The 14,047-nt window shown below is 39.2% G+C and overlaps 2 protein-coding genes and 2 pseudogenes across 2 annotated transcripts; 2 read left to right on the forward strand and 2 right to left on the reverse strand.

Moving 5' to 3' along the window:
* The first annotated feature begins 5,611 nt into the window (after positions 1-5,611).
* On the forward strand, positions 5,612-7,342 carry LOC126613962 (reticulon-like protein B13). The gene is made up of 4 exons (XM_050281594.1): positions 5,612-5,704; positions 5,794-5,980; positions 6,080-6,291; positions 6,957-7,342. Exons 1-4 carry the CDS (start codon positions 5,659-5,661, stop codon positions 7,136-7,138), a joined length of 627 nt encoding a protein of 208 aa, XP_050137551.1. The 5' UTR covers positions 5,612-5,658; the 3' UTR covers positions 7,139-7,342.
* Positions 7,342-8,830, forward strand: LOC126601353 (protein RESISTANCE TO POWDERY MILDEW 8.2-like). Its single transcript, XM_050268057.1, has 2 exons — positions 7,342-7,470; positions 8,024-8,830. Exons 1-2 carry the CDS (start codon positions 7,342-7,344, stop codon positions 8,621-8,623), a joined length of 729 nt encoding a protein of 242 aa, XP_050124014.1. The 3' UTR covers positions 8,624-8,830.
* A 57-nt stretch (positions 8,831-8,887) lies between these two features.
* Positions 8,888-11,459, reverse strand: LOC126613958 (2-alkenal reductase (NADP(+)-dependent)-like; annotated as a pseudogene).
* A 98-nt stretch (positions 11,460-11,557) lies between these two features.
* Positions 11,558-12,872, reverse strand: LOC126613959 (pentatricopeptide repeat-containing protein At4g37170-like; annotated as a pseudogene).
* Positions 12,873-14,047: the final 1,175 nt, after the last annotated feature.

Raw genomic sequence — 14,047 nt, forward strand, 5'->3', positions numbered from 1 at the left:
TTCACAACCACTCTGTTTCTCGCCCCTCCTTTGATTTTCATAGAAAATCTCTTAATTTTTTGGGAAAAATGAAGAATTTTTCTATTGAGTTTGTTGTTGTTATCGAATTGATTTTTTTTTTCTTTTCAAATTTTGGTGGTTAAGAGGTCGCACTTGGTGCGATGGCAAGTGCCTTCGCCCATGAGCGGTAGGTCTCGGGTTCGAGACTTGGGAGCAGCCTCTCCATAAATGGGGGTAAGGCTAGCCGACATTCACCTCTCCCAGACCCTGCGTAAAGCGGGAGCCTTGTGCACTGGGTACGACCTTTTTTTTTTCTTCAAATTTTGGTGGTTGGATGTTGTGAATTAGGCGGTGGGTGTGGTGGGTTTCAGGTCTGGGTACAGGTGGCCAAAGTTGCAGAGAAGCAGACTTTGTACGCAGCGTGCAGACTTGCAGCATGAAGAGGATGGAGCAACTATCGCCGTGGCGGCCGAGTTCAAGCCGAGCTTAAATCTCGGCGGAGCAGAAAGAGAAGAAAGCGAGGAGAGAGGAGGAGGGGAAGGGGGAATTGGCGAGGGGGAATGATGGTGGCTCTCGACGTTTGTGAAAACATAGGAGCAGAGGAAGACGAGAGGGAGTTAGTCCCTGCTAATCCCATGGTTCTCGACGGGGTTTGCTAGCGAGGGAGTTAGTCCCCGCGAGTCCCTTCTAATCTCATTAAACTTAGTCCCAGACTGTTAACAAACACGGGATTGGACTACTACATAGTCCAGTCCAAGCCAGTGAAAGCTAGCAAGCTCAAACAAACGCCCCCTATAAGTTCACAACAAATTAAAACGCCTAGATCAACATTGACATTAAATTAGCTACAAACCTAGATAAACCAACACTGAATTAGACTAAACTAATAACACATAAGCTTCAAATCAAATTCCAAATAAAAAATTTGGATAAAACCAACAACAAAACCACACCTTGTTCCTGTTCTGTCTCCCTTCTCTTGCTTTTCTCTTTTGCCTACTCCCCATATTAAGCCTTTTTTTCCTCATTTTTTCTCTTTTGGCTGCTCACTTAACCCCCATTTTTTTCTCTCTTCACTTTCCTCGATTTCTAGTCCCCCCTCTCTTCCACATCTATCTTTTTTTCCTCATTTTTTCCATCACTACTCTTGACACTAATTCTCCACTCTTTTTTATCTCTTAATTATTTCACTCAATCAAAACATGGGATCACATTTTCTCAAGCAGCCCAAAAAAACTGACCAACCCAAAATCAGAAAAACATCCAAACTAAAACATACAATCACCATTGTCAAGCAGCAAACGATAAATTAGAAATACAAAACAAAGAAAGAAAGAAAAAACAGAAACACACTAAAACATGCCATCGGTGAACACCATACCTTGGAAAGGGTAGACACACGCAGCTATTCGAGATCGATCCCACCGAAACAAAATTTGTGCGTTTCGACAAAAGGGGAAGAAATCCAAATCTCAACCAATTGGCCCGTCTTCTGAAAATCGAGAGCGCAAACAAAATCCCAAAATAAACCAAAAGCAGGGTTTCCCTTGTGGGTATTTTGTGAGAGGGAAAACCGAAGATTTGAGGGCGGGAGAAAAGAAGGGAAAGGTGGGTTCGTGGTGAGTGAAGGGCCGAAAAGAAATCCCTGAAAATCAGCCTACCCCATACTTCTCCCTTACTCTTTCTCCCTAAGCCCATACCTCCATGCCAAAAATCCTCTCCCCTAAATCCCGGCAATCCTCTCCCTCCAACCTGTCAACCCTTCGGTCCCCCTTCCCTCTCCCTCCCCGAGTCAAAAGCCCAGATCCAGCCGAAAGACTGAAAACCCGTTCTAAAGCCCAGTGGTAATTTTGTAAATGTATGGCTCATATCAGCATAGTGGCAAGCTCGTAAATAAAGTGAAATGTATCAAAATTGCACAGTACCACTTCTCCCCCCTACTTTAGACCCCTACTTTAGACTAAAGTAATATCTCCCCCTACTTTATACTACAGTAATATCAGTAATCATATTTTTTTATTCATTTACAAACACGAAAAGTATTTTGTGCTCTTTGATTTAGTATTATTTAAGCGTAATGTTATTGGTATTCTAAAAATTTTATTTTATATTCCTCATAAATATATTTTTTTTTTAAATATAAAAAATTTAAAATGTAAAATAAAATTTTTGAAATGTAAATAACAATTTTTTTATTTAAATAATTTGGTCATAAGGATACAATATTTGTGTCTTCCTTTAAAGTCTGAACACAAAGTCATATTTAAGTATTAGTTTTTATCAATCCCACAACCCCCTCAGTTTCAAAAGCAGCCTCACCCACAAGCACTCAGCCTATTCAAACTCTCCTGCCTCAAGATTCATTCTCACCCCTTTCTCTCCAACCCCCTATCTCTCACTACCTTCCACAGATCAAATCGTGGAGGCTTTTGAGTTCGGAGGCAGATTGTCTGCGCTGGTCATTCTCATCTCTTTTTATTTTATGTGGTTATGATAAGGTAGGTTAACATTTTATATTAATTTTTTTATAAAAATAATAAGATAAAAAATAATAAGAATACGTGAGGATGGGAAGACCACAGGAAGGCAGACAATGAGTTCCATCGTCGCCAGAAAACCTTGGTAGGAACCCTCCGCACACGAACTCCACAAAAAAGGATCTCGGAGCGGCATTCAAACTCGTCTTCATCCCAATACTCGAAGCTGGTAAAGGAAGGTTTGGGAAGATCAATGCATGTGAATCCGAATCGGGAATCGGTTTGGGATCCGGGTCTGGTAGGGATGGATCAGGGAAGGTGAGTCGAGTTGGGATGCGGTGGTGAGGAAAGGGCGGAGGCGAGTCGGAAGAGGGAGTGAGGAGTAGTCGTCGTTGTCCTCATTTATTTCGTCGCCGTAGCCTTCGAATTGGGAGTCGGCGACGTGGAGGGAGGAGGGAGAGAAAGAGCGGTGGGAGAAGAGGAAGAGGAGGATAAGTGCTTTCATCTTTATCTTCTTTCATTTTTAAAGTGCAATTGTATAATTGTAAACGTGTGTTGGTTGTTCAAGTGCCATGGATACAAGTTAGCAGGTCCCTGTCACTGCTGTCAATGGTTAAGCCTGCAGTTTTCCTTGTGGTTGTTGGAATGGGAAGGTGGAAATGGGAATTCATGCTCCTTTAGTTTATTTCAATTAAGTCACTTTTAGAATTAACAATTACCATGCATCCAATTCTAGGACTGTATTTTTACTTGTTGGGGAGTTGAGTTTTTTTATACAGTTTGTAAGTGACCCCACTTCACATACTCTGCAATTAGCTAAATTTGGTAATGAATTTTTATAGGCAAGTCAGTGCTTTGTCAAACGTGAACTCAAAGACAGATAGTAGAATTGATATATAAAATTAATGATGTTTTTTGTATGTTCTTAGGGTGCACTCCTTGTCCAATGATGTGTAATTTTTGTTACATAAACAAAAGGTTTGTCTCTTCTCAAAAATAATAATCCAAAAGTTTTATGTGATCCTTTGATTGCATTTGTATCCAATATTTTTAAATCCCACGGTGTGTTCAAACTGAGTAGATTTGTTGGACATTCTTCGTCTTAAGACGAGTCAGACTTATATTATGGGTGAGAAGCAAAATTCATTTGATGAATTTGAATTTAGCAGTCTCTAGATTGCGTCTTAATAACTTAATGGGCTGAATGAATTGGCATCTACTTGCAGATTCTGCACATCAGCTTGTTAGTCTTTAATGCTCTTGCGATAAAGGGCGTTTCAGCTCTCTGGTGGTAGTCGATCAGTGTTTTCCAAGAAATAAAATGTCAATGCAGTTCTCCTTGTTGCAAGCCAGGTGAGACATATGTACATCTATCCTCTCAAAACCTTGCACGTTTCTTTTTCTTTCTAAAGTTTACTTTGACTGACCACTATGAAATATGTTTGCCCTCCAACTGTTGAACTTCCCATCCTTGGTGAAAATGTGACTTGCAACTCTTGTAGGCCAAAATGACATTATTTAGGATAATTATCAACTTTTGTCGTTGTAGGTAGCAATTTACTACAAAGAAGTATCAACTTTTGTCTTGCTTATCCACTTACTGATGTCCAGAATTTCAAGGTAATGTGATGTTCTTATAGTGGAAAAACTTATATTTCAATTGCATACTGTTGGAGGTTCTATTCTTATGTAATTAACTTGTTTTACATTACTATAATCATTAAATTATTGAGTTTACTAATGTTGTTGTGTAGGAGGATAGGGAAAAACTATTTGAAGGATAGGGAAAAACTTAAACAGAAATGGAAGATCTTCTCCTGATGATCATCTTCATTAATTCGTTTATGGAGCAGCAGAGATTCGATGAGATGCAAGGCTTGCTGGGGAAGATGCATCAGTCTAAAAATGTATGCTTTCAAGTTCTTTTTGCATTAGAGATGAAATATGTAACATTACAATATATGTTTCTGAGATTGAGAATGTATTGTAGGTTTTCTACATTTTATGAAAATTAAAAAAAAAATACCTCAATTCAGTTTCAGTTTTTTAAATTTTGATTTTTTTTTAATATTTAATTCTTGTTGGCACAATTATAATATAAGTGTTAATATGGGTGGAAAATGTCTTTTGATAAAGTTGTCAAAAACAGGCACAAATAGTGGTCCATTTCTGTTTGCCTCTTTGAGCACCAAACAGTCTATTGTGCCCTTTTAGCAATGGCAATGTCCATAGAGGGCACATATACAAATATAGTCTATGGACACAGATACAAATATAGTTGATGCATTGTTGCTATTGGTCTATGGGCACATATGTTGGTGCTCTTTGGCCTCAAAGAGCACATATAATTTATTGTGCGCAGTGGTCATATTTTTTATAGTGTAGGAGGAGTCTCAAAGTAAATATGCCCCATAGATGAGAAGTGACATACCAAGCATCGAAACCTTCACAAAACAGCGAGGCTACAAAATCGCAATAACGACACAAACAACTTGCCGAGGCAGCACTGACAAAACATAAAAACTACATTAAAAAACAAAAGAACCGATGACGTGCCCACAATAGAGATGTAGGTACAGAATTGGCAGGAGGCGTGGGTAGCAGAGGCACGTGAAGGATTGCCGGAGGCACGGGACGCCAACTGTAGCTGGGGCAATGCACAGAGGGGTAGGGCAGAGGGTGGTGTTATACACACATTTATTTTTAATTTTCACATACCTTTTTCAATTTTTGGTTATTGGATCAAACTAATTAAAGACGATCAATGAACAAAAATTAACAAAGTTGTGTGGAAAATAAATGTGAAAAACAGTGTCTCTTTATTGAGTTGGATATTTCCTCTTATGGATTGGGCTCACAAAAATCCTATTCCCAACTTGGGCCTACCAGAATATAATTCCTCTTATGAAAAACAGTGTCCTTTTTCCATGACGTCAACAGATATCCCATGCACTGTTGTGTGCTCCCACAGTCCAAGGCTTCCAACGCTACACGCAATAAGTGACATGCAAAAGGCTTGCATGGTTTCCACGTTTCCAATGTGTAGTTTCTCTACGTGTAAGCCCCAAAAACAATGCTTAGCTCTTCAAGCGGTACCTCTCCCAAACCGCTTAAAAATAGAACATTTCAAACTACAAGAAAGGAATTAATACTCAAAAACTAGTGTGTCCAGATCAACATCATGGCTGCTACATCTCAATCTTCAGACTCTTCACTACCCAAGTTAGGTAATTAAGTAAGCTCATAGATGTTAAATACTTAATTAATTAACTTTTAAGGCCTTAATAATTGTCTCACTCGTTATTTTGGTATGTAGATACTGTGAGAGATATACTCCTGTGGAGGAAGAAGAAGCAGAGTTTTCTGGTTCTTTCGACAGCAACAGCGACATGGATTTTGTTGGACGTCTATCAATGCAACTTCCTCACTGTAATTTCATACGTTGCCATGTTTATTGTCACTTCGTTGTTCCTTTCGGGCAACTTGCTTAGGCTTCTCGGCAAGTAAGCTGAGCTCCCCTATACTTTTAACTTCCGCTTTGTTTTTGTTTCTTTCTTCAATAATTGTTTTATGAGTTTTACATTTGGTTTGCTTATTTCCAGAGAGCCTCCAGATTTGTCAAGAGTTGGAATTACAGAGAAGTCCGCTTTGGAGATGGGAAACACCATTCGTGCTTGGGTTGAAGAAGGAATTCGATGGATGTTTCAGGTGGCTGCGGAGAGAGAGTGGTTTGTATTTGTTGGAACTGTCTCTGGTTTGTGGTTGCTCTCCCGTGTAGCAAGATGCGTTGACCTGCTTACCCTTCTTTATATAGGTAATAACTCGTATGAGGAAACTTCTTAATTCACTTGCTTACAGACCCATATATACTTATGTTATTAGATTGCGTATTTTGACCGTTATTAGGTTATTCAAGTCGGAAGAGAATGTATCCAAATTAACAGTTTGGAACCACAAGCACTTTAATATAGCAACAGAATTCAGGCTAGAGAACATTACTTTTTTATTTATTATTATAGTATCTTCACAAATTAATTTCATTTCTTTCTACTTGATAATTTGTTATCTGATAAATATCCACTAAGGTCCCTACTAAGGTGTCCGATTATAACGGGGTAGGGTGTCCTTAATTTGACTTCGAGAATCCCGCACCCTTACTGAACAAAACTAGTTCAACTGTATATTATGCACATATTATAACAGTAAGCTAGAAAAAAAACACCCCGACATACAATAGAGAGAAAGATACTCTTACATATCTACTTGTGATGTTCTAATTGATTCATAGTTGTGAACTCCATTACCATTGGTTTTTCCTAAACTCTTGGGTTTGAAGTGTTGTCCTCAAAAAGTTATCAAGGTTCACATACTATTAGTATTTATATGCTAAAACAAATGAATACATTGCACATATTTAATAATTCTAGCTAGGAATACGAGGATGAATAATTGGGATGCTAATTAACGTTGCGCGCGTAGGTATCGTTATGGGCATGACAGTTCCAGCAATGTATGTGAAATACGAGGACAAGATAGGGAGGAGTGAGGAGAAGTTGAAGGCACAGTTGAAAAGGTACTATGACACGCTTGATGAGAAGGTAGTTAAGAAAATACAGAACAAGGTGACAGTCGGGGAAAAGAAGGTGAAGAAGGTTGAGTAGCTGTTTAATTTGTATGCGTTGCTTGGGAAGTAGTATCCGCAGTACAGTACTATACGTATATTTCTCTAAGTTAGTTGTAACTTGTAATTACTTCTTGATCAAGAATCAAGACCATGCATGCTTGATCTTGTCTTTCCATAGTATATATGTATATTCATGTTATTATAGTCAATGAGCAACGGGCTCTAACAAATCAACAAACAATGTTGGTAACTGACATCAAGAGTCTTAAAAAGCGAGGGGTTTTTGAAAGGCAGTTAGATTTTACTTTCAAGGTCGAACATGCTCTGTTTAGCTCCCTCTTAGAAGGGAGAGAGCAACTTGTATGCACGGTACACTGTCACAATCTGTGTCCTTCTAATGATGGAAGGACACAGAGAAAAATTAACACACATCCTGTATTATCGACCCCGAATGTCAGTGTAGCGGTGTATCCGTGCCATACAAGATCTTCTTTGGAACAAGACATATTCCTGAAGTTGACAAGGTGTGGCCATGTATCCGCACATACAAGTTCTTTAGAAGAGGACATATTCCTGAATTGACAAGGTGACACTCGGGGAATAGGGTAGGAAAAGAAGGTTCCGTAGCTGCTTAATTGCATGGGTTTGCTTGGAAAGCTTCTGCACTTTAAAATTTCTTGAATCTTGAACTTGTCAGCAGCTTAGTTGTAATTTAACTGTCACCAATACTCTTGTCAATAAGTCCTTGCTTTGATATTGTCTTTTCATTGGTATTAGACCAAGTCCAAGCGTAGGACTTTTCTTTTCCTAAGTAAATTCTGAAACTTATAATTCTTTATTTAATCCCACAAGAAACGGATTCCTATAAATAAATCAAGCATATATCCTCTCTCAAACCAAATATTAGAGCTGCGAAATCTAGTTCCAAAAGGTACTAATGGAAAAAATTCTTCTAGATGCTACAATAGGACGCGCACTGGAGGCGCTACTAGGAGCTGTCTTGCAAGCCAGGGAGAGAGCGCATATGTATGAGTCTATTCTTGCACAGTTAGAATTCACGATTCATACAATAACTCCAAAAATCAGTGAAATCGACCGTCTTTCTGACGAAGATTTCCCAGACGATGTCATCCATCGAATACGCCTACAGCTGATTCGAGGGAAGGAGCTAGTCGATAAGTGCTCGAATGCAGGTGGCTGCAACTTCTGCAAGGGGCAAAGGTACTACAAGAAGCTCCTCGAGTTGGACGAGTCTCTTCGGAGGCTGATTACTATTGATTTGCAAGTTAAGGTGGCATTGGATGTTGTAAGGATTTCAAATGAGATGAAGGCAATATGTAGGAGATGGGATCAAATGGATGTGAATGGAGGAGGTGGGAGGGGTTGGATTTTCAATTTAAGTGGAAGTAGGGTTTTGGGTATTAAATTTTCCGGACTGAAGAGGTTTGTGCAATCTGTGAAGTCAGCACCAAAGAGAATCCTTATAAATTTGGTTACATGTGGGGCAATTACAGGTCAATAACAGCAGCTTAGTTCTGTCCAAACTCGGAGATATGCACTTGAAAAGTAACATAATGAACTCAATAATTTGAAAGGAAAAGAAAATATCATTTTTATGTATTTATTCTTACAACATGCTAGGAGACGAAATAGGATTGACTGTGTAATAATTATATATTCTGTTTGGGGTTGATGCTGCGGTTGTTGTTGTTTTTAATACAATGATAATTTACACTAATTAAGGAGCAAAAGATTTGAGCTGAACCACATAATGAGTCAATTATAATTGGTATTGTAAATCCAAGAAAATTTGATTTGGGCACGTATGTCATCAAAATTTATTTATTTACACTTGGATATCTAACGTATTATGTTGTAAATTAAAATGACGTTGTACTAAAACAAGTTTATCTAATCAAATGCTCACCGTTGCTCTAGTAAGAAAAAAACTCCCATCAACTAATACATTGAGATAGGAATCTTATTCATTAGCAATACAAACGACCTGCTTACCAAAATTCCGACCAGTGCAGCGGGGGCGTTCTCTATCCCTTGAGCAACATCTTCAACATAGACCAACTTCCCTTGCCGCAAGTATTTGATACAAAACTCAATATACTCTGGCTACACGTTAACGAAATCGGTCTCCACAAACCCTTTCATCTCAATCCGCTTCAGGATGAGGCTAAACAGATTGTGCACACCCTCTGGTTCCTCAAGATTGTATTGTGAAATCATACCGCAGAGTGCGATGCGGCCATGAGCTTTCATCTGTAAATTAACTTCATCAAGCATGCGACCACCAACATTGTCGAGGTAAATGTCAATGCCTTCGGGGAAGTACTTCGTTAATGCTGAACCTAAATTTTTCTCCTTATAGTTGAACGCTTCATCAAATCCCATCTTTTGCTTTAAGAGATCAACTTTCTCCTTAGTGCTTGCACTTCCAACCACATAGCAGCCGATCATTTTCGCAAATTGTCCAACAAGTTGACCAACTCCTCCTGCTGCAGAAGAAACATAGAAACAATCGCGTTCCTTCGGATAACATATTTTGTGAAATCCAAAGTAAGCTGCAATTCCCGGCATTCCCAAAAATGCCGGCATAGTATGAGAGGGGCACATCAGTAAAACTGATCTTGTTTAGCCTATCCGGGCTACTGATCAGACTGTACTCCTCCCACCCAATCATCCCCCAAACAAAGTCACCTTCCTTGAACCTTGGATGTGTGGACTCCATGACCTTGGACACACCATATCCAACAAGGACAGAACCAAGAGTGAAGGACTGGATAATAGTCCCGGGATGAGCTACCTGATGGACATGCGGTGGCGCATGTAAGGATCACAAGAGAGGTATAGGTTCTTCAGAAGCACAGCCGGTGAGGAATCATGGGAAAGGCTGCAGTTGATGAAAGATGATCTCAAGAGTTCGTCATGCAGCACAAAATTTGTGTCGGAAACATACCCTTGTTCCTTCATCCTCCTCAAGAGTTCGTGCAAATAGTGATGTATTTCATCATATCTAGGGTGAGACATATCTCCCACTAAGAAAACATGCACCTCTTTCTTGATATCGATCCAGCTCAAACCTGGTTTCCTTATAAACCCTCTTTCTCCATCATCCTTTTTACCTTTGTTACTTCACCCCACATACCAACAGTAGCATAAATGTTGGCCAGAGTGATATAAGTAGTTGGATTCTCAGGTTCTATCTCAAACAACGCATCTGCAGCTCGCTTTGTGAGCGTGAGGTTTCCATGAATTTTGCAACCACCGAGTAAGGAATCCCACTAGTACTTATCTGGTTTCGTTGGCATTTCATTACTAATATTCTTAGCTTCTTCAAATCAAACTGCTTGGGCCAGTAAATCAGCTCGACAGGCATAGTGGTCTGCGGTATGAGTTAACCCATGTTTTGCCTTAATTAAATGGAAGTATTCAAGTCCCTTATCAACTAAACCGGCATGAGTACAAGCGGAAACAACACCTACAAAAGTAATGTGATCGGGCTTAGGACATGAATCAAATAGCAACTTAAACAACTGAAGGCTTTCATTAGATTACCATTATGAGTAAATCCAGCAACCAGGGATGTCCATGTAACCACATCTGGGCGGGCCATCCCATTAACACCTTAATTGCATTCTCAGTGCTTCACACTTTGAATACTTATGAGGGTTATTATACAAAATAGTCCATGAGATTTGCATGATCAATAGAAATGGTCCTTAGGATTTAAAATCAATAGAAATGGTCCCTGAGATTGTCCACCATCCATGATTTTGGTTCTTTCGTTAAAAACTTTTTGGTCAATTTTCAAATCTTTGTAACTCAATCGATTCTTAACCAAATTCGACCCATAATATATCAAAATAAAGATAAGAAAGTGTAGAATAAGATTATACATATTCGAAAGCCCAATGATTGCTGGAGATGGTCGGAAAATAGTCTGGAAGGTGACTGATCCGTGGGAAAACTAAAAAACTCGCCGGAAACTGGGTAAACTTTAAACATTTATAACTTCTTCAATACTCAACAAAATCATACTTCTCGACGAGACGAAAAGAATGGTATCTTTCTTGACTGTTAACTCACTGTGGTTTGGCCGGAAAACTGGTGGCTAACTCGAAAATAGTTAGCCACTTTCGAGCCGTTGTCCGACCAAACCACGGCGATTTAGATTTCGAAAAAGGTACCATTCTCTTTGTCTCGTCGAGAATTATGATTTTTGTTTTTGAATCACTCGATTTTGTTGAGTATTGAAGAAGTTATGAACGTTTAAAGTTTACCTAGTTTCTGGCAAGTTTTCCAATTTTTCCTCAGACCAGTCACCTTTCAGGCTATTTTCCGGCCATCTCCGGCAATCATTGAGCTCCCAAATAGGTATAATCTTGTTGTACACTTTCTTATCTTCATTTTGATATATTATGGATCGAATTTAGTTAAGAATCGATTGAGTTACGAAGCTTTGAAAATTGCCCAAAGAGTTTTTAATGGAAGGATCAAAATCATGGATGATGGACAATCTTAGAGACCATTTCTATTGATCATGCAAATCCCAGAGACTATTTTGTATAATAAGCCTAATAAGTGCACTTGCTGCAAAAGACAAGGGGTCAAATACCCATGAACCTGCTTGCCCAGATTCTCAGCAGTATGATGAGCACATGCATTAAAACCCCTGCAAAGGTGAAACCGTCTAATGCGCGACTTCATCAACTCGGAGAACAAAGAAAATCCATCTCCCTTCAAAGTATCTGTCAATCATCGTTATCCATGTAACATCTCGATTCACCATCTTATAAAAAATGCGCCTCGCTTCCTCTATCCTCCCACATTTCCCATAAATATTTGACAAGGCACTCCAAAAGATCTTATCCGAGTCCAACCCAGTTCGCATTATATAGCCATGAATCTCCTTTGTTCTCAAACTCTGAATGGCTGCCGAAGCAGCAACAACACTAGACACTGAACTTATCAGATTTCGAATTATCGCTTCTCTGCGTCATCCTAAACAACCGCAAAGCCTCCTTAGGCCAATCATGGCGAACACACCCCGATATCATCACAGTCCAAGAAAGATTCTCTCTCTGAGGCTTTTCATTAAACAATTTCCTAGCCTCACCAAGCTGCCCCACTTTCGCATACCCCGATACTATCGCAGTCCAAGAAATATTCTCTCTCTGAGGCATTTCATCAAGCAGTTTCCTAGCCTCACCAAGCTGCCTCACTTTCGCATACCCAGATATCATAGTATTCCAATAACACAGATTCCTCTCAGGCATTTCATCAAACACCACCCGGGCATCGTAAATTCTCCCACATTTCGCATACAAGCCGATAAGACTGTTACAAATGAACAGCCCGGGCACGAAACCGGAGGCTCTGGTGTGGGAATGGATCACTTTGCCCTGCCCAAAAGCTCGTTGCTGAAGGCAAAGCTGCACGAGGGTCGAGCATATGGAAGCAGATGGTTTGTCTCTGTGGTTGAGCGACTGAAGTGCTTCCGATAAGCGCTTTTGGTCGTAAAGAATGCCGATTGCTTCACTACGCGGTCTATAACAAGTCTTCAACAACATAAAATCAACGGTTAACTACATTTTGAAACCTCCACGTTTTAGTTGATTTTCAAAAAAGTACCACGTGTCTTAATTTTATCACATTACATGATGAGGTTTTGAAATCATTTCAACTTATGTCTTCCATATATTTAATTTAATTGTATAATCCTCGATAAATTGATTACGTGTCGTACGTGAAACCTATTTCCAAGTTGTCTAGAAGCTACACCTATATCATTGGGACCAAAATGTGTGATAGGTTGTTTTGTAATTCAAAGTTAATTAAGGGAAAGTCGAAGCTCCAGATTACCAGTTATGGTCTTCGTGGTGCGAGTGTGCCTTCCAGAACAACGTATGGGTCCCACACTTATCACATCTTCAATTTAACGAGGGACCGGACGTCAAAGTAACAAACATAAATTGTTAAGATCTCAAAATTTCTATGTGCAATGTGAGAAATTAGAAACTTGCGACCAATCATTGAAACTCATTTGAACTCTGAAGGGTGTAGAATTTAATTAGTCCTAAAATTAATATACTAACAATATATTTGAAAATACGGAAAATAAAAAGACTGACATGAAACATCAACAAATATGGCGTATTGAAGTAGCCTGAAACGCCACAGTAACAATAAAAGAAACATAAGTTCATAGCGCGTAGAAGTTGCTAATGCCTTAGCTTCTTTCGATGCGGCCACTAGTGCCTATAATCCTTAGCTTCTTTCGGTGCGGCTATTAGTCCCTATAATTGTTGGACCACTACTCTAGATTTTGCAGTTGTTGCTTATGCTCGTGACCATGAGTTTCATCTTGTTTTTCGTTTTTGTTGTTTTTTTTTCTTTTCTCTTCGAGGGTTTAGGCCTTGTCCCCTGCCTGTATTATTTTATTATTATTTAATAAAAATTGGAGACATGAGACTACGGTTGTTGTTCTATTGGAGAATTAGCTCTTTCTAATTGCTTTAAGCGATAAAAAAGTAGCCTACTTTATAGTTGATAGTTAATTATGATGTTTTGGTTTTTTTTTTACCGCCTTGTGCGGATTTAGAGAGTAAAGCTACTATTGTAATCCGATGACCGAACCTTATGTGTAGTGAACTTCGAGTTGCCTAATCTATATCATCCTTCCAACTAGGGGTGGACAAGGACTACACACCGTGCAAAGGATCTTGTTAATTTTGTTGTATAAGAGATCAAAGCGGACTTCTCGAGCTCTTGAAGAGTGGATATTGTTCTCATGTTGTAGAATAGTATGTTCTAAATGTAGTGCTAATTGTCTCTTGGGTTGTAGAGTTTAAGAAAGCAGGCTGCTTTGGACCCGGAACTGCTGCCATAGTTTCGCTATTGGTTAGCATTTCGACCACTTCAGCCATAGATGGTC

The sequence above is a fragment of the Malus sylvestris genome, chromosome 2 (genome assembly GCF_916048215.2).
Source record: "Malus sylvestris chromosome 2, drMalSylv7.2, whole genome shotgun sequence".
In the NCBI taxonomy this organism is placed as follows: Eukaryota; Viridiplantae; Streptophyta; class Magnoliopsida; order Rosales; family Rosaceae; genus Malus; species Malus sylvestris.

What these genes read in the sequence shown, in the direction of transcription:
- LOC126613962 (XM_050281594.1), top strand. Translation starts at nt 5,659, where the DNA reads ATGGCTGCTACATCTCAATCTTCAGACTCTTCACTACCCAAGTTAG. An exon ending in CTCTTCACTACCCAAGTTAG is followed by an intron (nt 5,705 to 5,793) that starts GTAATTAAGTAA and finishes TTTGGTATGTAG; the next exon opens with ATACTGTGAGAGATATACTC. An exon ending in GCTTACCCTTCTTTATATAG is followed by an intron (nt 6,292 to 6,956) that starts GTAATAACTCGT and finishes TTGCGCGCGTAG; the next exon opens with GTATCGTTATGGGCATGACA.
- LOC126601353 (XM_050268057.1), top strand. Translation starts at nt 7,342, where the DNA reads ATGTTGGTAACTGACATCAAGAGTCTTAAAAAGCGAGGGGTTTTTGAA. An exon ending in GAGAGCAACTTGTATGCACG is followed by an intron (nt 7,471 to 8,023) that starts GTACACTGTCAC and finishes TGCGAAATCTAG; the next exon opens with TTCCAAAAGGTACTAATGGA.